This window comes from Falco rusticolus, chromosome 7, assembly GCF_015220075.1.
Source record: "Falco rusticolus isolate bFalRus1 chromosome 7, bFalRus1.pri, whole genome shotgun sequence".
Lineage (NCBI taxonomy): Eukaryota > Metazoa > Chordata > Aves > Falconiformes > Falconidae > Falco > Falco rusticolus.
In genome coordinates, this window is record NC_051193.1 from 31,529,276 (window position 1) to 31,552,155 (window position 22,880).

The window sequence follows — 22,880 nt, forward strand, 5'->3', positions numbered from 1 at the left end:
GGGGGGTGGACACAACACACCACCATCACCCCATCAGTATAACAATTAATTCATTTATGTGCAAAATTATGTTAATCAGCAATACTTCTGACAAAACATAAGATTTCAATTGATATGTCTCAGTGGCATGCCAGTCTTTAGAATTACAGCTCCCATCATAGATATCCCCATGTAAAGCCTTAACTGCATTACTCATCCTTAGTGAAAGATACAAAAAGGAGGATTAATTACAGCAACTTTTAAAACTCAGGTCCTGGTATAGGCTATAACACCACGGAGAAGCCTAAGCAGCTATGCTCTGACCATTCTTTCCAGATCTTGAATTAATGACAGTGACTTCTTTCCTTGTCATCTCACTTCCTTATCCAGCAGTTTCTTAACACTGAAACTATTAAGGACTAACACTTATATCCAGCCAGTACTAATCCATCACATCTCCTCTCACACTCCATGTTGCAAGATGATCTGTCAAATGATTTGAGATAAAAGCATGAAAAGCAAACTATCAAATATGGGTGGTGTCTTACAGAAGAGAATCTGCTTACAGAAGGGAAAGATGGAGACGAAGGTTAAAAGTACTTTAGCCCACACACCAACCCCCTCCCATTCCCTGCCAACAGTTTATGGGATTGTTTAACATCCCTGGTACACATATCTCAGAACGTCATGTAAAAGCAGTAGCAGTTTCTGGCCGCATAGCCAATTAGATGTTTCTAAAGGTACAAAAAAAGGAGTGCCAAGGCATGCACTCCTCCAACATTCCTAAAGGTATGATGCTTGATCCTGGTGTCCAGATGTTACCGCTCATGTCTCTACTCTAATCCCACAAGGTCCGGCACTGGGAGTCACAATCAAGTGTTCATGCAGCAAAAAGAATGTAGGTTGGGATCCAGTATGCTGCTGACAACACCCAGAAAGGACATGCCATTGCCAGCATTTGCTTTGCCAAGTTAGATCATATCCTATTTGTGTAGTGGGTTTTGTTTATGGCTTCCTTTTTCTGTTTGCGATTTAGCGTTTTTGTTGTTTGCGTTCTGGTTTTGGGTTTGATTTGGGGGGGGGGGGGGCACGGTGGGATACAATAAAAATATTTTTGTAAAACAGCAGTTTAAAAAAAAGAGTGCATAGATGAGGTTCTACCTCATGAAGGACCTTGCGTTGTATATTTGTACCAAGATTAGGGGGAAAAAAAAAAAGTCCTGAAATCCTGAAGCCAAGCACTGCAGTAAGAGACAGACTGTCCAAGACCAAGCAATTTTTAGTCCCATCAAGTCTGTGATTACAGTTTTCCTCATCTGCCTTATGAGAGAGATGATCTCACTACCCACTTGTGACCATAAAGTCACAGCTGTGACTCCAACAATTGAGTTGAGATGGCAAGAGAGCTGAAAAGCATTGGCTTCCAGCCTCCTCCAGGCCACTGGATGGGTGACGAGGTGCTGTGTCACCTGGATGTGCTGTTCAGCTGACCCTGCCACCTGCCTCCGTCTGAAGGAGGCGGCACTTCTGGGGTTTGCATGCAACTGCAAGCTGACAGGCAGTCTGCTGGCATCTACCAACAGCACGTTGTCACATATTTCCCCTTTTTAGTATTTCTTTTTCCCCTTCCAAAGTGTGGTTTCAAGATGAGGAAGCCCTTGTCAACCAATGTGACCAAGATGTACCTTGGATTAGAAAAAAAAGGGGGGAGTGGAGGGTGTGAGTGTGTGCACTGCTCGGAAAGGGTCTGTAGGGGAAAGGGTCAGAACATGGTTGCAGTGGTTTTGCTCACATGTCAATCAAGAACATAACCTGATGCTGACCACATTTCCCATCTGAAGCTCAACATCACCTACAAAGCTGCAGATAAATGTCCTCTTCAAACAGAGCTTTTGCTGGGGATCACTGCAAGTCCAAGCACATGGCAATCCTAGGTAAACCGAGAGCCGGACAGGCTCCATTGCAAGGCCATTATATTTAGGACAACTGCTGTCCTCCTTGATAAATATTTAGTTTCTTTATGAATGGAAGGCCTGGCATTTTATCTGTGCCACAGCCAGTGTTCCATGTGCTTTGTATTATAAACACACATGCTTTTAACTCCAGCTCACTAGATAATACATTTAAAAGTATGAATTCCCTTCTGGAGAGAAGCCCATCCCTACCTGGGTGGCACTGCTAATGTGAACCTTATGCTCCTCTTCCCATTGACAAAGAGCCTTTGCTGAGGGGGCACATGCTACCTTAATTCCCAAAGTAAAATTTTATTCACTCCAGGAAGTGTCACATCAATTTTAGTCTTATAACCTTAACCAGAAAAGTTTCACCAGCTAAGGAACGAAATCCCTTGGACAGCATTTATCTTCTTTCAAAATAAAACCAAATAACTTCCCTCCTTTAAGGTTTACTAAGCCCTGTAATATAAATCCAAGAAGCCAGTCAAATAGTTCCTCTACTCTGTATTAGCAGGATGCTCAGTAACAACCTTGGGGGGAAGAAAATGAAAGAGATACGATCCCTCTAATCACTGCCACACATCCAACGAAATGAGCCATTACAAACACAGTCCCCCAAGAAAAATAATAAAACACCTAATGCTGTTCGACTCCTAATCTGCATGATATTTAAAGAGCCCTAGGTAAGATTACAGAAGAGTTAGATCCTAAACTAGCTGCACTGCAACTGCTGACTGGCTCCTCACCACCGCTGCACCACGAGTTTCAGCTTTTCATGAATTTAAGAGTATTTAGAATATTCCTCTTGCTGCCCAGCAGCACTTGAAAGGCTTCTGGGACATTACTACACACAGCAATATGAAGCACTGGGGTGGTTTCAGATACTGAGAAAGAAAGTCTGAACAAGTAATGACCCACTGGAAAATTCACAGCAAGAGATGGAAAGATCCAGTACTCGCCAAACACCTACATGTTCTGACTGTGGCTTTGAAGCAAACCACAACACTATCTATTGTAAAGAGCACCGCTCCTGTGGAAATGGTTGCTTAATATTGTTAGGGATGGAGTAAGAATAAGTGCTATAGGTGTACAGAATTTTGCAACTAGCCATTTACTGGCTAAATACATATATATATACACATTTAAATGAGGAGAAAAAAAAGGTCTTGTTCTTATCTTTGATAGTGAAAAAAAATTATCAGGCACAGATAAAGAGTATTTTTGTGCAGCTGAAGTAATTAAATGTAAACGCAAACCCACATTTCTTTGCAAATAAGTTTCATACGCCCAGGACTACTAACATAAGGACACTATTTAGTCAACCTGGAAATGAGCTACAAAACTTATATTGAGAAAACGTTGATGAGCTTTTCTGAGGTCAGGAAGATTCTTACAGAACAATCATTTGGCAGCCAAGCACAGGGGTACTGAAGGTTTTTTTAAAACCAGCAAACCTCTATTACTCTTTTCTCACCTAATGTTCATGTTCAAAACAGGAACAGACGCTTCCAAAATTTTACTAAAATAAGAAGTGGCATTGCTTAAGAACAATGAATACTGCATATCCATTGCTGAGGCAAGTGTCTTTGCAGTAAGCTTATTTAAATATAGAAATAAATCCACTGACCTCGTATTAATCACAAACACTCCCTTCTCTATGACAAACGGAAATGACAAACTTGCAAGGACACATCAGAAACCTTCAGAGATTGCATCCACATAAGCCAAAACATGTGATGACTTGAATGGTCACTGCTTCTCTTCAAAGAAATCCACCCAGACCCTACAATTTTACTCTTCACAATATCAGAAGAGTGCAATTCTAAAACGGACCACCCAATGATTTTGGATATAGCTTCAATTCTCCATTCTAAGGTTCCTCTAAAATTCTGGAGTTCTAGAGTTCTTAATTCTGTTTTACCCAACAAACCGGTAACTAGAGGGAACACAAGCAGCCAAAAAGGCATTCCTGCTCTTCACACACAGTGATAAGTGAGAACTGAAATAAGTGTCTGTTTTGTGTCCTGTCTGCCCCACAACACGCACATGTTCAGAGACACTTCTACACCGCAAGCATTAACATCCTGTGCTCCTGCAGATATGCAGCCACACACAGCAACTGCTCACCCAGGACAAGCCAAAAGACCCAGCTTTCAACACCCCTTCTGTGGAGCTTAGGTAACATCAGAGCAGGGTCTTGTACATGTCCAGCAGTGGCTGTAGTTAACTGCTGGGAAGAGCATGGGGTTGATCACGAATGGATAAATCATTAACCAAAGTTCTTTAGCAAATACAAAATAAAAGGAAAAGTCATCTTGATAACAAGCTTTGATCAAAGGATTACTGTTCTCAGCCCCCCCTGCCCAAGCTTCCCCCCGCCCTTTTCTTCCAGCTGTCACCACTCCTCTGCAGAGGCAGCAGGACGGACACTGCTTTTGCATGACACCAAAACCACAGTTCGCAGCCCACCACATTTGGCCTTTGACTGATGTTTTATTTAGCAAGCTTGGCTGTGAAATGGGGTAGGCAAGAAGCAGAGACAAGCTGAAAGGACTCTGCCCCTGCACAGCTACTGCCCATGGGGCAGAGGAGGACAAGAACCTGCTGAGTATCCTCCCAGATCTGCCACGTACAAACTGCCAGAGCCCCAAGGCACAAGGCTGCTGAAAGAGCGCTCATCATGCTTAAACACACAGCCCATTCCTAGTCTGGATAAATTTGTAAGCATTAGCCCAGACAAAAAGGGGTTCCCCCATACTAGCATATGAATGTATTTTGTCTGCAATGGCCTGAAAACCTTCTGTGAGAATGCGGCATAGCTTCAGCTTCTCATGCTTTATTCCTGAGTCTGCCAGACACTCCAGAATCCAAGAGTTTGCTTTCCATTTCAACACTGTCACTCTAAGATGGTGACAAGCCCTAAGGATTTGGGTACAGTGAGCCCTGGCCTGCAGGGACAGCACCATAATGGTAAACACGGGAGTCCCACTGTCCTTCAGGTAGAGCTAGAGATCGTAGCCTCAACCTGTAGAGATCTGGAACACACAAGAGAAACCATATCTACTTCTGTAACATTCCTGCCCATTTCTTTTGTCATTTGTCTGCATCACGCCCCTTTTGTGCCTCAAAGGGAAAGAACAAGGCCCTGCTCTCCGGGCTCACTAGCGCAGCTCTAGAACTTGCTCCCTGAACATGAGCTCAATGAACTTGATGCTCTTCTACATTCACACTAAAAAACATTCAGCAACATTTCGCAAAGGAAAGCGAACATGTTCCTTCCTAGAATCAAGAAGATAGGGAAAAACTTCATTATCTTTATTGGCAAGACAGGCTAAATTTTACTGGAGCTAACTGTTTAAAAACATGGTCAAAATGAGTTACTATCATTAAATACTGATGGCGTGGTTATAACAGGGGCTAATTTTTGAGAGAAAGATGGCTTATCTAGCACTGGTTTATCACTGAGTTTCAACCTGATTTTGCTCCATTCCAAACCAAATACAACTTAGTTACCTGTATAGTAGCTACTAAACCACCACAATTCTGTCCCAACTACGTCAAGGAAGACTTAATAAACCAGCGTTTTTTTCTTAGCATAGGTCTTTAAGCTGCCACATCACAAGTCCCTTGCAGAAACAAGAGCCTGAAACTTCTAAGAAAGGAAACTGATTGTAGGGTCATTTCCAACAATCTCCTGTAAGTTGTCCTCCCTCATCAAGCCAGTCTTACGATCAATTCTTGTGGGAATACCCAAAGCTCTTACACTGGACTTTTAACTGTTAAGTAAACTGCTAATGTAGCAATAGGTGTGGGGCTCCATCTTGCAAACTGATTATCAACCGCAACACTCCCACATAGCCCTATCAGGAGATGGAGAATCACCCTACACTTCTGACACCGCTATAGCTTTTGTATTAAACAGTGTGCTCCAGCTAAGTAGCTTTGGCAAGAAATCCCACCATGGATTTGGACTGCACAGGAACATTTTCCTCACATAATTATATTTCCTTCCAGGCTCAGGAGCAAACTGCCTTACAGAATAAATTTTCATTGAATATATTAATGTTAGATGCCTCCGTCTGTGAATGACCTAGATAAAAAACTCACTGCACGGAAGGCAATTCCTTCCTCTTTCTCAGAGCTCCATGAGCACTCACTGTGCTCAATAAATAATGTACAACCCAGCCATCATCATAAACCTTTGTTGCATGCAAGGAGGAGGAAAGAAACATGTCCAGTTCTTCTCCCAGCTAGACTGGTGGTGCAAAGCTGGCAGTGTAATTCCATTGATGCTATTGGGAATCTATCAACATAAACCTTGCAAGCAAAAGCCGAGGCAGGCACCAGGCTCTTATTCTGCTGAAATCTCCCAGAAGACAAAGGCACACTTTTTAGAGAGTGACATTTTACAACAAGTAAGAAAGGAGGAACACAGCTTTCACATCAATGTTATTAAAAACAGATGCCAGAAAGAAGTGAGGTGTGGAGAGCACCTCCTCATGGAGTGTACTAGAGTTTACATGTGAGGGAAGGATAAGAATTGGGCCTCACTGCATGAAAGGCTTCTGCCTCTCTTCTTCAGATTTAAATCATTTAAATTTTAAGAGAATTAAAATAGGAGATGGAAGAAAACATTCAGTAAATAAATCCCCAGATTCCACCGCTAAGAATAACATACTTTTCCTCTGCTCTTCAGTCCTGGGGAAAAAACCCAACAAGCTATATGGCCTAGTTTACCAAGGAAAAGAAATGCAGGACAAAGCAGGAATTCAGACAGGGTAATCCAGTCTTTCATTTGCTGTTCTTGATCTAAAAGACCTTCATTATGCTGAAGGAACTTAGCCCAGAACTGAATACATTCAGTACAGGATGAGCACACTGACCAGCCTAGGTGAAGAGAATTCCTCTAGAAACTAACTCACACGTAGACAAGCCAACTCCAATGACATCGGAGACAGCATTTATTTGCAACTATTTTGTCAGATAAAAGCACTTTGGAGTACAGACATGCTGATTTTTACTGTCACAGTAAAACTGTCACCCTCTTTCCTGTCCAGACCGTACAGCCAGCCAGCTCCAGTGAACTGACACAACCCTAAACGATCTTTCTGACGATGCCCATCTGACTCATACTTACAGCACTCAGCACAGTTATGACTGGTCCCTGCTTGAACCTGCTACAGCATCTATAAAGCTGCGAATGACGGCAAATATTTTCTAACCAAAACCAATAAAAGGATTGCCAAACTAAGACCCCATTGCTACTGTAGGAGGTTTAAGATACTAAAGTGAAGATGTACATGAAGACTTTAATTTGCAAGTGACATCCTCCTTACATGACAGAGTAAAATTAAATTTACTCAAGAAAGAAGCCCCACAAAAATACAGTACTGTGCTGCTAATGGAGACTAATGACAAAGACCTAAGGGGGAATTAAAAAAAAAAGAAACAAACAGAGGCAACACAGAAATCACAAAGTGGGCCAGAGAGAGGGCTAGAAACAGAAGTGCTGTAGGAAGGTATGAACTGCTTTTTCAAACCAAATCAGACCAGCTGACAAGTCAAAATCCCACCTCTGAGGATGGCTGATTTACTAAACATATGAGACAAAGGCAGGAAAAACAGCTCAGCGTTCAGACATGGAACTACCATCTCAAACCTCTCCTCAGCCCCTAGATGCACATTATCAGACTATCGTCAGTATCATTCTTGCTATTAGGTGTAATGTCCTGAGACAGTATGAATACACAGCTCATTTCTCACATCTCCTCCCTCCCTCGCCTCCATATGAAAGGTTACAAGGCTCCGCTGATCTGTCAAGTGATTTCACACTGCAAATGATTTAATCAATTTTTTTTAAACACCCAGCAGACATGTAATACTCATACACCAAATCACACATTTAGAAATATGTCTTGCTTGGACATATTTTCCTCCTCTCCTCCTTTTGACAAAAGTATCTGTATTGCAATAAAAAGTAAAAAAAAAAAAAAGTTAAAAAAATTCCACTAAGGCCTACACAGCATTGTCTGTCATGTTAAAAAAAAAAAAAACCAACATGTATTCTATCTCCCATCTCACAAACTGAAGTCAGCTACCAAAGCTGCCCAACTTTTGTTTCTGCACCAGTACTTCATCTCTTACCTGCTCAAGAGATACAAATACAATCAAATCATTCATGAAACTCAACACTTACAAAACCTGGAAGGTGAACACCAAGAAAAAGTCTTTATGTAACGTCATCTACACGTTCAGACTCTCCTCCCTCCTGCCAACATTTCTTTGTATTGCAAAGCTCATGGGTAACCGCAGCCATAGCAGCATGCTCTTACTCCAGCACAAGCTGCATGCTGACCCGAAGGGCAGCTCCACACCATATAATGGAGCACAGGAATTCCCATCCAGAGACTAGGAGGGCCAGTGGACAAGCTCAAGTCTTATCCCAGACCTAAGTCCCACACACTCTGCGTCTGTGCAGCCCAGAGCTACCATCCTTCCCAGGCTGGGCTTCATTGGTTTGCGAGGTGGTACTCGGAGGAGACAGCCCTGGATGTGACATCCATCTGTCACACAGGCAAGACACAGGCATCCCTCCATCAGGACACGGATCACCGGTGGGCTAGAGGAGGACAAGGCTTTCGGAGATGCAGGAGGTTTCACAAGGCAGACAGTGGCCAAAACCAAGCTGGTGGCTACCAGAACAACACTTTTGCCTGCAACTTGCTCCCTGCCCCACATGTGAAGAGCCCCAGGAAAGAGCAAAGCAGGGAGCGGGCTGTCAGCCAGTAAAACCACTCTGGCAGGCCTCTGGGATAGATCTGGTCATTGATTAGATGCCTCTGGTCTGGCGTAACAGGCACAAAGGGCACACAAGGCCTCGCAGGGGGCAGTGAAAAAGCAATTTTTTCCAATCACCTTGGGCCCAGCACAGACACCGAGACTTTAGTGCTGAATATTAGTAGTGCCAGAATTGCTGAGGAGCACTTACTCTTGCACAGCATCACGCTAACACAACACAACAAAACCAGGCTCTTACATCTGTTCGTAGTGCTGGCTTTCAAAATAAAGCAGGATGGTTTCCTCAGCAATTGCCTTCCCTGAGCGATGAGAACGTCTCATGATAGTGAAGAATAGAAAAAAATGTCTTTGCCATTACAGAAATCTCAGTCATTTGTCTGGCTTGCCCTAAGTGGCTTAGCAACATTAATTGGATGCTTCAGGATACACTTTGTTTTAGACATACATTTGCTATCTTTGATATAATTATAAAGCAAGCCTTTCCCTCACAGCCAGCCAGTGCTTCTTGTACCAGCACAAGGGCATGGCTCCGGAGAAGAACTACTGCCTCCACCAGGACACGACACCAGGTTAGCTATCCAGGACTCCAGCCTGGCTCACTGCATGGCCCCACAAATAATGCAGGGGCGGAATAAGCAATCAGAACAAAGATTGCTCACTGACTCCAGAAGAAATTAAGTCTGCAGCGTGGTTTGCCATGTATTAACTGTGTGCCTAAATAGACTGAGATTTGGGAGGCAAGAAGGCGTGATGCCCTATCCAGAATCCTTTCCAAAAGCTGCCAGCAATTCATTTGACTTGATAACTCTTCTGCTCATCTTTTTCTCCATGGTTACACAAAAGGTCCCCAATTTCTTGATTGTATTAGCAAAGCACAATAGCTACAATCGAGCCTAAAACATCAAGGAGTTTTAATAGTTTGCAAAGAAAGGGTGGGAGTCTTACTCGCCTCAGTAAGGGATATGCTTTCATATTGAATTACACTGTAAATCAACAGACTTTCTAATGGCATTTCAATAGCTTAAATGGCCCCCCGACAATCTTTTCTGCAGGGTTTATTGCCTATAAGCTCAAAATGGCCAGAAACCAAACCATTGCTCAAAAATACTCCAAACGGAAAGCCTCAGACAGCCTAGATGAAATGCATTTTTACAGAAAGACTTGTGGTAAAAGCTAGATATAAAAGGTGAACAGAGTAAGGCGAGGCAGGCGGGGTGCAGAGAGCAGGGCTGGGGACAGAGCTTCCTGGGGTGCTGGGCTCACTTGTGCTAAGGTCACTCTGCTGGTCCCTACTCCCTCCTCCTCCGCACAGCCTCTCTGAAAAGAGCAACCCCAGGGCTGTGGGCGCAGGTCTGCAAACACCCTCAGGATCTTCTTCTGCCATGACTAACGCTGCTGAAGGAAACACGGGCATCAGCCCTTGGCCTGCCTGCTCTCCCTCTAACCAGGGCTTGCGGGTAATTCAGCAGCCACACCACCAGCTGTGCAACAGGCAGCAGCAGCAAACTAACCTTGCATCAAAGTTAACCCCACACCCCAGCAACCATGTTAGCAAGGGCTTCAACAAACAACTCCAGAACACCTTGTGTGATTATGTGAGCTGAGGCCTCTCCCAGCCACCTGCTCCACCCCCACACCAGGGAGCTGCCACCAAGTTGGAGAGCCGAAGTGCCGGCACGTGGGCTGGCAGGCAAAGGCAGCGCCGGCTGACAAGCCAAACGTATAGGGAGCAGACCGGCCTCTGCCTGCAAAGCTACGCGCCATGGGGCCAGTGGGCCTGGGTACCCGTCAGTGGGGCGTGCGTTGAGCTTTCAGCTTGGCAGCTGCTTGCAGCCAGGGAAAGCAATGTGGTGATACTTGCACTGCCTATCCCAGCCAAACTGCACCGGGTGGAAAAGCGTGCTCCTCTCCAGCACACCTCAAGCGTTCCCAGAGCCCTTCCCAACTCCAACAGCATCAAAGCAATAGTTCTCAAGACATAGCTGTGGAAAAACAGACTAAGGAACACACTAGAAAGCTGGTACCACAGCAGGGCCAGGCATCCAGCTGCACGAAGGACAGCCAAATTCAGATCCTGCTGTACCCAGTTCGAAGCCAGGGCATGAACTCCAGTCCCACAGACCCCAGCTGGCATCCCAGTGCCTTTGATCACTGGAAACTGGCTCTTCTCATGCTTTGACCAAACCTTTCCAGCTTAACACGCTCAAGCAAAATGCCTGTGTTCTCTCTAAGGATGCTCACAGTTGCCAGAAAGGTGTTTATTGGGGAGGAGCTCATGGACAAGCATGAAGCAGGACTTCTAACTAGTTCAACTTCTGATGCTGTAACAGGGCTGTAGGTGTGCAGCTCTTTTTGACAGTCAGCTCCAGACGTTGTCAGCTGCCTTGATCAGTAAAACTGTTATTAGCATCACATGCCCTGGGATTATTTAATACCTGACAAATAGCAGGAATTTTTCCTTTATTTATATATTACAGCCTGGCTTAGGCTGCAGGGCACTCTGAGGTAGCCTTGGTGCATGGGACTCTGCTGGCCTTTTGAAGGGTTTGTTGTAGGGCCAAAGGACAGCTGTATGCTAAAAGCAAAGAAACAGAAGACAAAATTCTGGCAGCTTTCAAAAACCATCTTACCTTGTGCAGTGAGTGTTTCTCTCCACTAGTCCCATTCAACATAACTGCATATCAACAGAAATAACTTAAAATGTTTAGAAAAAAACTAGGAAGAAATAGGAAAGGAACTTAGTTTATACAAGCAGGGTTTGCAATTACTGTGCAGCATGACTTTCACACAGATCAGAGATCTGCACTATGTAAATGCCATCACATGCATGGAAACAGAAATTATATTCCTATTTCCTCAGAAAACAAATTCCTACTGCTTTTTATCTCAGCCTGCTGCTGATCTATGGAAGGAAAGACCATTTACCCCCACTCTGCAAGCTGCAGTCCACCACTACCGGTAGGCACAGGCTGATGCAGACACAACTGTCACAAAATCCTCTGTCAACAGCTATGAAGTATTTCTGGCTTCCTGAAATGAGTTTTGCCCACCTGGAGCACACTCTGCAGTGAAGTGGGAGTCAAAATAAGAAGCAACTGTATCATATTTGATCTGTAGTACCCTGGCTCTCTACTAAGGTAATGATGCTCTGGGGAAGAAGTTGCATTCTCCTTTAACGCGTCAACTTAATGTTCAATAATACAATTGCATATAAACATGGGTAAACCACAATTCTTTTTGCCTTAAGAAAGAAAAAGTCATAGGAAAGGATACAGGCAAAGGAGCTCAAGGTAAAGAATGCATGAGAATTATTTGTCTTAATCTCTTCCTGCACATATAAGCAAATGGTAACAAACTCATCAGGAAGTTGCGATTGGCTCATTAATCTTATAGTCCATCTGTTACCTAGTTTCCTTTGGTATACTCTGATAATCTGCTACTTCAAGATCAAGGTTTAATTTTAACTCCTTGTTAAATCTTAGAAATTATGACATCTCTACCCAGGAACTAACTATTTTTACAACTGTAAGTAATTCCCTAGGAACAAAGCAATTCAGTACCTGTGAACAGTGTTTCCCAGGCTTAAGAATTACTTCAGCTGCTACATAAAACTCATAGGAATAATCCTATGTATTGTAAACGTCTCCCCTTTCAGTTACAACTCAGTATTCCAAATCATTTATGTTGTTTCACTGACATATGACTGCTTCCAATACTGCACTCAGATAGTTAAAGAGATACTACCTTTTAAAGATGCATATGCCAAGTCAAAAGATCTTAGCACATGCTAGTGCAAAATTAAATATTTTAAAAGACAAGTTTCCACCCTGATGTAAATCAAAACATAACAGCTTTTGGATAGCAGCCAGTTTAATTCTCTACTGCGTTGCACCTGGCAGGGTCACACACATCTGTGTAAAATGCTGCTATTCAGGTTTGCACAATTTCACACCCACACAGGAAAATGCCTACCAGAAAGAACATGGTACCAGAGAAATCGTTCATGGTTTTAACTACATTAAAGCATGCTGAAGGCAAGATGGCATTTAATTGACAATATTAATAAAAACTGCTGCAACTTGACAAATATAAGAAATGGGAAACAGAACGATCTTGAAGTTAACAAGCTCTTACAGATTTGATCTGTGTGACATTTGACTAATGTGTTTAACAACTAATACACAAATTAAAAAATATCCAGATCATGCTAATGTGTTTACAAGAAAGACTTCAGAAAACAATCAAAATCATTAGAAGAAAGAGAGCCAGTTTTGAAGAGTCTCTGGAACATGGATTTTAATGCAAATGATGAACAGAGAACTCTGTCCCAGTACTCAGTTGAATGACTCAGGTGTACAAGCATTACTGATGAGACAGTTCATGTCCATACACTTACTCATCTGCATAAGTGTTTGGGGTCATAATTGCAGTGATGTACCTGCAAGGCATCTGGGAAGCCCCAGTGCTTACACACCAGCTGCTCCTACTTGCCTCTTGCTGACATTTCCTACAGTTCTCACAAAAGGTGGTGACCAATGTTGCAACTAATCACTTTTTTTTTTTTTCAGCAGGAGAAAATCCACATTTATAAACAGAACAGCATGAGCCTGAGAGCTCATGACAAAAGTTTCAGAGGAGCAAGTGAGATGAGGGACTGTCCCAGGTAATCCCCAGCAGCTCAGCTCTCCAGAGGAGAGAGCTCAGGGAGCAGAGGCAGCCACCTGCCCTGCCCTGTTTGGCTGTTACCAATCCAAGGAACATTTGGAGTTTAGCAATATATTGTTGTCCTTGTCTCTGAAAAGCAAATGTAAAAATTCTATTTCAAATCAAAATGAAAAATGGTGCACAGCCAAGTGTAAGCCAGGCTAAGCTTTGAGGATTTGCCAGTTTTTCCCTCAACCCATTCACTCCTTCCTTGCCTGTATGTGCTTCTGCTTTGGGGATGAAAAAAAGACAGTACGAATGATTTCAGAGTGGAGGTATTGCAATTCATCTACAGATCTCTTGTGGTGTCATGTATCGTGCCAGCAGCTCATGGACTTTGAGTTAGTACAAAGCAGCATTTCCTATCTTTCTGATTATGCAAACCCCAGCGGCAACCTTGCTGGATTTATCAAAACATATTACATTATCAGGGCAAGATGCTGTTTCTTGTCATCATGTGATCCTGGCTGCACGCTATGTGAGATGCTAATGAAGCAAGTCAAAAGGGAGGGGAGAGGAAAAAGGGAGCAGAAGATGAAAGCTTGCTCACTCCCCACTACATCCACCCTACTTGCAATTTTTAGACATTAACTGAAGAGGAGAGCAGCAGCTTTTGGACCCTGTCTACATGCCCAGATATAGCATCTTCTTACATCAGTCTAGTTAAAAAACTCACCTATTTCCCACCCCATTGCATCCCTCAACTCACAGGTACAAGAGTTTATAAAACACGTGCCTATCCAGCGGAGATAAGAAACTTTCTCCTCACCAAAGACCAAACAAGCATTTCAGGCCACAGACTGCAATCTGTCCTAAAAATCAGCACTGCAGGATGGATGAAATTAAATGAACAGTAGGCCCTGGATATGCATGCATTCACACCGAAGGCTATATTACTGTAGATATTTTAGTCACGTAAATAAGGCCACCACCTTTGCAACAGAGAAGTCCCACCCCACATGTAGCCAGATGGACGCATTGCAACCAGGACTCCAGACTCCCGAGAGGACAGGGACTTCTCTCAACAGCAAAGACGAACCACCACCAGCAAATTCAAACATGAAGAAAACCCTCAAAACCACAGCTCTGTATCCTGAGCTCATGCCTTTGCCCTGGCCCACAGGGGTCCGTTCTGTGTTTCAAACTGTTTTAGCACAAGTCCCAGGAGAAGTTTCTCTCCAGTGGCACAACTAGCCTGGGAAGCTGGGTATGCACCCATCTGAGCAAACCCTGGCGAACTCTGTTCTGGCTGGGGTGTCAGGAGCAATACCCGAGCTATTCATCTGAGGCTAGTTTGGATCCCCCTGCTCAACACAAAATCACATCAGTGACTGAGAGACACCAACTTTAGCACATGAACCTCAAGCCTATCCATAAGGTACCCACGTACACCGTAAGAAAAAAAGAAATACTACCAATATACACCTATTTATCAATCCCGCTACTGGTATTTCCCTGTAATCACTCCAGAGGTGTAGCACCTCACCTCAGTCACAGACACCGGCTGAGAACAGAGAGCACTGGCACTCTCCCCAGCGATATGATCGAGATGCCTATCTCTTCTCTACAGTGTCAGCTCTCTTTCCTCCACGTCTGATTTTATTGTGGTGGTTACCTGAACACACGTGCTGAACTTCCTGGCCTCAAAAAGTTAATACCTATCTTAACCTCGGAAATTCTCAGCTCTTCTGCACCACCTTCTCTACCCAGAATAAATGCCCTTCTTTTCTTTCCTTTTTTTTTTTTTTCTTCCTTTTTCTTTTTTAACCTAACACTTAGCAGCAAACTGCTGTCTGGATCAATTCGGTTACTTCCTCCTCCTTTACACTGCTGGAAGCAAAGGCACAACTTTAGAGCCTGTACTATTCCTTTCACTTACCGTTAGGACTAAGACAGATGTGGTTCTCTGGGCTGGATGCAAGTGACATCTACTTGGCAATAACCTAGAATTAGCTGTAAGTTAAACTGTGTTCAAGCAGTGCAGCGCAGCACATAACAGACACAAGACTAGTCCTGCTGTTCTGTCAAGAAATCAAAGAAATTCACATGCTCACATCAAACAATTGTGCAGGCATGTGTAGATCTGAGCAGAAACACATCCAACCCCAGCTATCCAAGTTTCTAAGTATGTCTCTGTAGGCTAAGCAAAAGAAGGAACGTACATGACCGTGTGAGTCTGCAGGTGTACTTTGCCAGTTATGTATTACAAGCCGTATCTCTGCTAGTCTACAGAGAGACTTCACAGCCCTCAGCTGCAAGGTCTTGCCTCTCAAGCTACAACAGCTGAGACTTTTTGTCCTTAGGGTCTCAAAACGCATCAGCTGGAATAGCAGTCTAAGCAAATCTAAAGCAGGGGGCCACAAACTGATGCATGAAGGCACACACCTGTGTAAACGCAGCCACACATGCTGGGTGCGTGCATCTGCAGCACAGGCATGCAAGGACAAGCCCCAGCGCTGCCAGCACCCTTCGAGTGCCTTCATTCATTCAGAGGAGCGCGGCTCCAGCTTCTCCTACTCACCCAGCCTTCGAAGGTGTCGCTGGGGCCCGCAGAGCGCAAGAGGTCCTGGAAGTGCAAGGTGCAGTTGGCCACAAAGTCATCGTAGCCGATCGGGGTGTCGTGGAAGACGGAGAGCTCGATCTGATGGCCGTCGGTAACCGTGGCGGAGAACTCCTCGTTGTAGGTGGGTTTGTTGGTCTTCTGCTTGATGCTGGTCTGCCCTACGCGCACCTGGTCCACGCTGACGGTAACATAGGGGTCCAGGAGCTGGTAGCCCTTACGGAAGAGCGAGTGCCGCAGGGACCAGCGGGTGGGCTGCAGGCCCACCGCCTCCCCAATCCGCACCTTCAGGTACCCGTTGAACTTCATGGCTCCGGACATGGCGGCCCGCCCAGGGCGCCCGGGAGCCCGGAGGAGAGCCAGACCCCTGTCCCGCGGAGCCGGGCCGGCAGCCAGCCCCGCCGCGCCTCCTCAGGGGGCCGGGCGGCGGCGGCGCGCCCGCCCCCGGGCCATGCCGGGGCCCCGGAACCGCCGCCCCCCGCGCACCGCCCACCTCCCGCGGCAGCGGGCAGCCGCTCCACCGCCCACCCCGCGCCGCCGCAGCGTCCGGCCTGGGCCTCTCCTGCCGAGGGGGAGCGAGGGGGAGCGAGGGGGAGCGGGCGGCGCGGCACGGCTCGGCTCGGCACGGCTCGGCTCGGCACGGCGGGAGACACCTGGGGCGTAGGACGGCGCCGGGCGGGGAGGAGCCGCGAACTCGCGCCGCGAGGGCGGGCCCGGGGTGGGGAGCGGGCGGGGCGGCGCGGGCGGCACCCCCCGCCGTTAGCACAGGTGCGGCCGGCAGCAGCCCGGAGCCGCGCCGAGAGGCTGCCGAGCCCCACGCCGGCCGCCGTTCCCCGCGGGCAGCGCGGCGCGGCCGGGCCCGTCCCCGCTCCACCTGGGCGGGCCCCCGGGCCCCCGCACGGCCCCGGGCAGGGCGGAGGCCGCCCCCGGCCCTACCCACGGCGCGGGCAGCGGGGCCGCACGGCGCGGCCTCACCCCGGCCGGTCCGTCCCTTGCTTTCTGCAGCAGGACGTGTACGGGGAATATAAAGACACGTTGATTTTGCTACTGAAAAGTTTGTTCCGACAACTCTGCCGTTTGGGATTAATTGCGTATGATTAACGTCCCTGGCACTCGGTGTGCAGGGTTTGTTTTCGGGTGGATTTCTTTTGGTTTCTCATTGCACTTAATGAAGTCAGAATGTAAACCCTTTAATTACTTTCCAAAGTTGACAGCAAAATGGTGTGGCCTGGGTAGGGGAACAATGAAATCCTGCTCTCCTGGTGACACTGTTCGGCCGATGGTGTCTGAATTAGGTTGCGGCCTCCACAGTGGAAGAAGATACGTGGTCACTCACACGTCCGCACCACAGCTGCATGGTACCAAGGCTGGCTGAGAACATGCAGCCTGTTTTTTCTGCGTATGTTTCTTTCATTTTTTTCTTTTCTTTTACTTTTCTAGACTATTCCTCTCCCCTCAGTGCTTCATCTTTCATGTTCTACCCATTCCCTAGCAGACCGCCTCTGGTTTCCCACCCCCTTGCATCCTTGCTCTCCTCCCCACACCCTTTTCTCCTTCTAGATGCTCCACATTTTGCAGGAGCATCAAGCCAAGGCTCCTTCCAGCCTCAGACAGAGCAGGTCCTCGAAAGCAGGTGGAACAGGTTCAGTAATGTGATCATTCCTGACATGGAAGCAACAGTTCTGCCAGAAAAACTCGTAGACCCTTAAATCAGACTTTTGACAGGTCTCCTTGCAAGGCTTTTAAGTTCCTTGGATGTCACTATTAGCTAGAGTAAGTAAGTGTTCAAGATTTTTTTTTGAGCTTGGTTAGGACAGTTCATCCTGGGGGGGGGACGCAGGCTTCATCTTAGAAATTGCCAAACTGCACAAAATCCAACCACCACAGGGTCTGGGATCTTGTCTCCAGGATTGACCAGCTCCAGGTCTTTTAACAGAAGGCACGGCCAAGCAAACACAGAGCAGTCTGTTCCCATACAAGACTTAAAGATTTTGGAAATTTTTTGTTGGGTTGATGTTCCTTCTGAAATGCGTTTATAGCATTAGCTATGATCACTCTGGGTAGTATCTTTTCCCTACATATATCCTGGTTTTAATCTTCACACCTTCTCAAATTCCTCCATCCCACAGCAGTGAGCTTGTCAGAAATAAATGTTTCTTTTTATCGGCTGTATGTCTATCGCTTTAATTTTTTGATTTACCACTGTTCTTCTTTCATGACACCATAAAATAAAAAAGCCCCTCATTTACCTTGTCAGGCGCATCATTATTTGTCATTTTGCACTTTCATCACCTCTGTCCTTCCTAGTCATGAGCTGCTGCTTGAAGTCCATATAAGCCAGGACAAAATCCATACTGACCATTGTGGGCAACCCACAGTTCTCAGGAGACTTTACCCGGACTCTCTGTAATGGCTGCAGACAAGACTTAAAGACAGCCTGAACTTCAAAGCACCCAGAATGAATGTCTGTAGGATGAGGCTGAAGGCCTTAAGAAAGCTGGACCGCTCGCTCTCTAAGCCCCAGATCGAACATAGTTTTACTTTGCTTAGAGGTCTTCAAAGAGCTCAGCACAATAGCAGTGAAGAATGTTGATTTTAATAGAACAAATTTTGGCTTAGTGCAGCATGTCTGGCTTGCCTCTTAAAGTTTCTTGCGCTGGATCTGTTTGCCTTATGGAAATTAAAATCTCTGTAGGATCCCCCAGCAGTACAGATAAACCCTTTTTAGAAGTCTGAGCATCAAATTAGATTCACAAGAGCTCTTGAAGGCTGGAGACTAAAGTTGATGGATAAACATGAATTACAATTGCAAACTGCTACAGTACTGTCAAAATTTTTCTCGTTACCTTTCCCTCAGTTTTCTGAGGAAGCAGAGTTGAAAACCTTCCCAAGCAACTTGTTAGAAGAAATGACTGACTCACATATTTACTGGCACAAACGGGGAGAGACCAAAATCTCCTAGTTATAGGGTCAGATGGCACCTTTCCTCTGCTTAATCACACAAGCTGAAGTACTTTGCTGCACTGGAGTTCAACATGTAATAGCAATAGGAAAGTGGACTTAAAGAACTTCTTCCATGCAGTGGTTCATCGGAGTCTCATGTAATAACATGATTCCTGTACCTGGGCCTTTGAAAAAAACCACAAAGTATTGCAAAGTTTACAAAAAAAAACAGGTGTGCTATATTTATTAAATATTTCTGATAAGCCGCAGTACTCATTGCTAGCTACTTTTCCACTGGAGGAAAAAATCAATTCTGTGGAGTCCTATGATGTGTATCTAATTAATTTTGTTTATCCACTTGAACCAGTCTGGAACAGATCATCTCAGGCAGCATCTGAACACACCCCTATTCCAAACTCTCAGCCAAAGCGCAAATGTCCTGTTCTCAAAGAGAACTGAGTAGTGACACGAAGTTAGAACATACCCTGCCTACTGTCCAGACATCCAAGCAGCAGAAAAACATCCCTAGTTCAGTATTTTCTTCCAAGAATCAAAACACCCCTGAACACAATGACCTTGCAAGGCTGAATGCAGCAGCACCATCTGGTGATGGCTGCACTGAACCTCCTTGCACAGCTCTGGGTGCCAGGCAGGTCTGCAGGAGCTTAGCTTGTCTTCTCTGCCCCAGCAGGAGCTCGGAGACCAGGCTCCAGACATGGCAAGTTGATTCATTTTGTGCCCTCAAGTGTTCAGAGAGGCTGAGCTCTTCCTAGAGCTTCCTGCCAAGCTGCATGGTTTCCCGAGCAGTTGGCCGATGACACATAGCTGTTCAAGAAACCAAGAAGAACGAACAGATCTCCTGATGTTATGCCTGAGCAGCAGCATGGTGGATGGCATGCAGTGGCAACAAACAGCAACAAACATAAAAAAAACACAATCTGAATTATAGGTAAATTACAGGACAAACAAACAGGTAATAGGCAATCTTACTAACCTACCACTCTAGGAGAGGGTTTTAGCATAGTGGTGGAGAACCCCCTGGAAAAAACAGCTTAGTGCTCACCGACTATCAAAAAGACAAATAGACTATTAGTAATTATTAGAAACAGAACTGAGAGCACAGCCAAAACTGTCACTCAGGCGCTGCATAAATGATACACCCATATCATTTATATCAGTGTGCAAGACTGCTTCTTCCTCCATGTCAAAAAAATGCAGAGTAAAACTAGAAAAGTCACAGAAAAAGATGCCAAAGGTGATCACAGGCATGAAACGTGGTTTTCAAGGGAGAGAGACTTCCTAGCTTAAGATTTCTGGGTCTGGGAAAGAATGACTTGAAGAGGAAAAAGCGAGTGAGATCTGTACAATCATAAACCATGAGCTGGATGAATGTGAAAGGATTTTTCATTTTTTCCCAGACAAGACCTGATGGGCTCTCACTGAAATTTTGAGGTAGCAGGTTTAAAATATACAGAAGCAAACACCTTTTCACAGAACACATGGTTATAATATAGAATTCATTGCCAAAAATGGAAGTCAGGAATACAAATAGCCTCATAAAGGGCTAGATATTTATGGAGAATAGACTTACTAGTGGCTACTGACCATGAGGTAAACCCTGGCCCAGGAACTTCCTAAACCATAAATTGCGAGCTGAGAGGAGTCAACAGAGGAAGGACAAATCTGCGTTTCTTATTTCTCATCCTTTTCTGCTTAAGCATCTTATTTCTTACTCTGAAGCCTCATTTACTACCCATTGGAACAGCATGGCTGAGCTATGATGAATCTAGGAGGGACCCAGTGTATCTATTATGTTCCTCTGGATTATAATTTCCATATCTAAGTAAGAAAACTCAGGAGTGACACCTCTTTAGACTGGCTCAGGTGCCATTCCCTGCAGGTGGGTGAATGGCCAAAGACAGGAACAACTCTCCAAGTCTACTCTTGCATTCTTCCTTCACGTCACAGTAACCTTAAAGAATAAGTTTATGGAGGTTCTCTTATGTTTTTGGGAGTCTATCTGGAAAACTTGCAATTCAACTCCACAAATGAAGTCAAAAAGGTTGGCTAAGCCCTGTTGTAAGTTTATGATTTAAGCCTGGCCTCATCTCACACTACAGCTATACACAAATTAGAGCCCATTCACACACCATGTAGAAACCTCCACTTCTTTTTTCCTACCAAAGTGTGCATTATTCCTTTCACCAGTAACCTATAATTCTGTAATAATTTAGTATCGTCCCCATTTGGCAAGTTAAGGGCAAATGCTTAAACTGCTCCACTTTAAATTTCTACCAAACACTGGTTACATTCAGAAGTGAGTCTGTAAAGTGATGGAAAAACTTTGGCTTTCACAACTACCATCGCAAAAATGCTACTGACATTTCTTGTAAATGGAACTGCAGTTAAATACACTTTAAAAATACAAAAATTAACAGAGCTGTAGAGGCTAGTGAAGCAGGAACTAACTCTATTTGGTTCCTCTATTAATTTTAGTCTATTTATACAACTTCCCTTTTATAGTTCTTTCTATAAGAGTGCTTGTTAAACCTCTAAATAATGACAGCTGCTAAAAACTGAATATCCCATGTGTGGAATCATTTGTGGTCTGGGGAAAAAAAAAAAAAAAAAGACCAAATTCCTCTCTAATGATAGTAATTACAGGATCAATCCAAAACTCACTTAAGTCAAAAGCAAAGCTGCCACTGATTTAAGCTATGCAAGAATCAGCCCTGGTTTGTATGTCTGCTGTTGCTCCCAATTTATTCCAGTGCAAATGAGAAAAAGAGATTTAACCTAATATCAGCTTTTCTTAGTTAAATAAGCATGCATACTTATTTTCCACTACTAAATTGAAGCTCACCTGATCCTTATTATTTTTTATTTTTTGGAAAACACCAGGTCATTTTATAAAGTGCTGGTATTATAAACTGCAGAATATAGTTTATAAGAGCACTAACTCCTACAAGCCAACCATTAATACAACTAATGGGCTGTTTGTTGTATTAAACTGCTCTCATTTGTCTGGGTCCATTAACAAATGCAGCGGTCATTAACTGTTAACAGCAACTCAGTTATTAGATTTTATTACTTGTACAGGAAACACTGGAGAACAAACCGATTGTTTTGGTTTACTGGGGTTTATTTCTTTCCCAGCAGTTTTGCCCTATTATTTATAATTTAGCTCCTCACTTATTCCCAAACATGACTGACGCACTCAGAAATGGGTTGAAGCCATCCATGCGACAGTTAGTCTACGTGCCAGCCCCTCCTGCCAGCCCCACCTAGCCCAGCAAACCTCTCCTTTGAACCAGAGAGGTCTGAGGCACCGGAGTGGCCTCTGCTTTTCTGATTTTTCTGTATCTTTGCGTTGGACAGCAGCTTCCCCCCACATCATGGGATTTAGGTAAAAGATACATTAATGTGCATCTACAAGGCTATAAAATTTTCTGCTTCATTCATGGTTCTCTCTTCCCAATTCACTGAAATCCAACATTCAAGGTTAAAAAAATTTTTTACTTCCTCTTCCCTGGGACTGATGTATCAAGTAAGGATGATCTCTCTCTGTCTTGCACAAACATTTAGTCCAGATAATTGTACACATTTGTTCTGGCCCTGTGGTTTACGAATCAGCTTAAAGCCACAGTCTTGCAAATGCTCATATGTGAGGAACATTACTCAGTATTGTCAAGATGTGAAAGACCTTCCACATTCTGAATGCCGAAGACCCTGATGCACACCTTACCTGCTCTGCTTTCTCCACCCTGATTCAGTTCAAAGCAACAGAAAAACAATACCAGTGTCAAAATGACATGAAGGAACAGCAACGGCTTGTCATGAAAGTGGCTTTCATCAAGCAGACTGAACAGCTTTCTTCAACCTGAAGTGCCAGGATACACAAATGAGGGAGGAGACACTCAGAAATGCGTTGTGAGTGCTCT

At 44.7% G+C, this 22,880-nt stretch overlaps 1 protein-coding gene across 1 annotated transcript in view; it reads right to left on the bottom strand.

Annotated features, from left to right (window-relative positions):
- PRKCH (protein kinase C eta) overlaps nt 1-16,422 on the bottom strand; it is a 121,436-nt gene extending 105,014 nt beyond the window's left edge. The window contains exon 1 of the mRNA XM_037395085.1: nt 15,958-16,422. Within this exon, the coding sequence (XP_037250982.1) occupies nt 15,958-16,317 (360 nt within the window). The 5' untranslated portion in view covers nt 16,318-16,422. The remainder of the gene's footprint in view (nt 1-15,957) is intronic.
- Between the last annotated feature and the right edge of the window lie 6,458 nt (nt 16,423-22,880).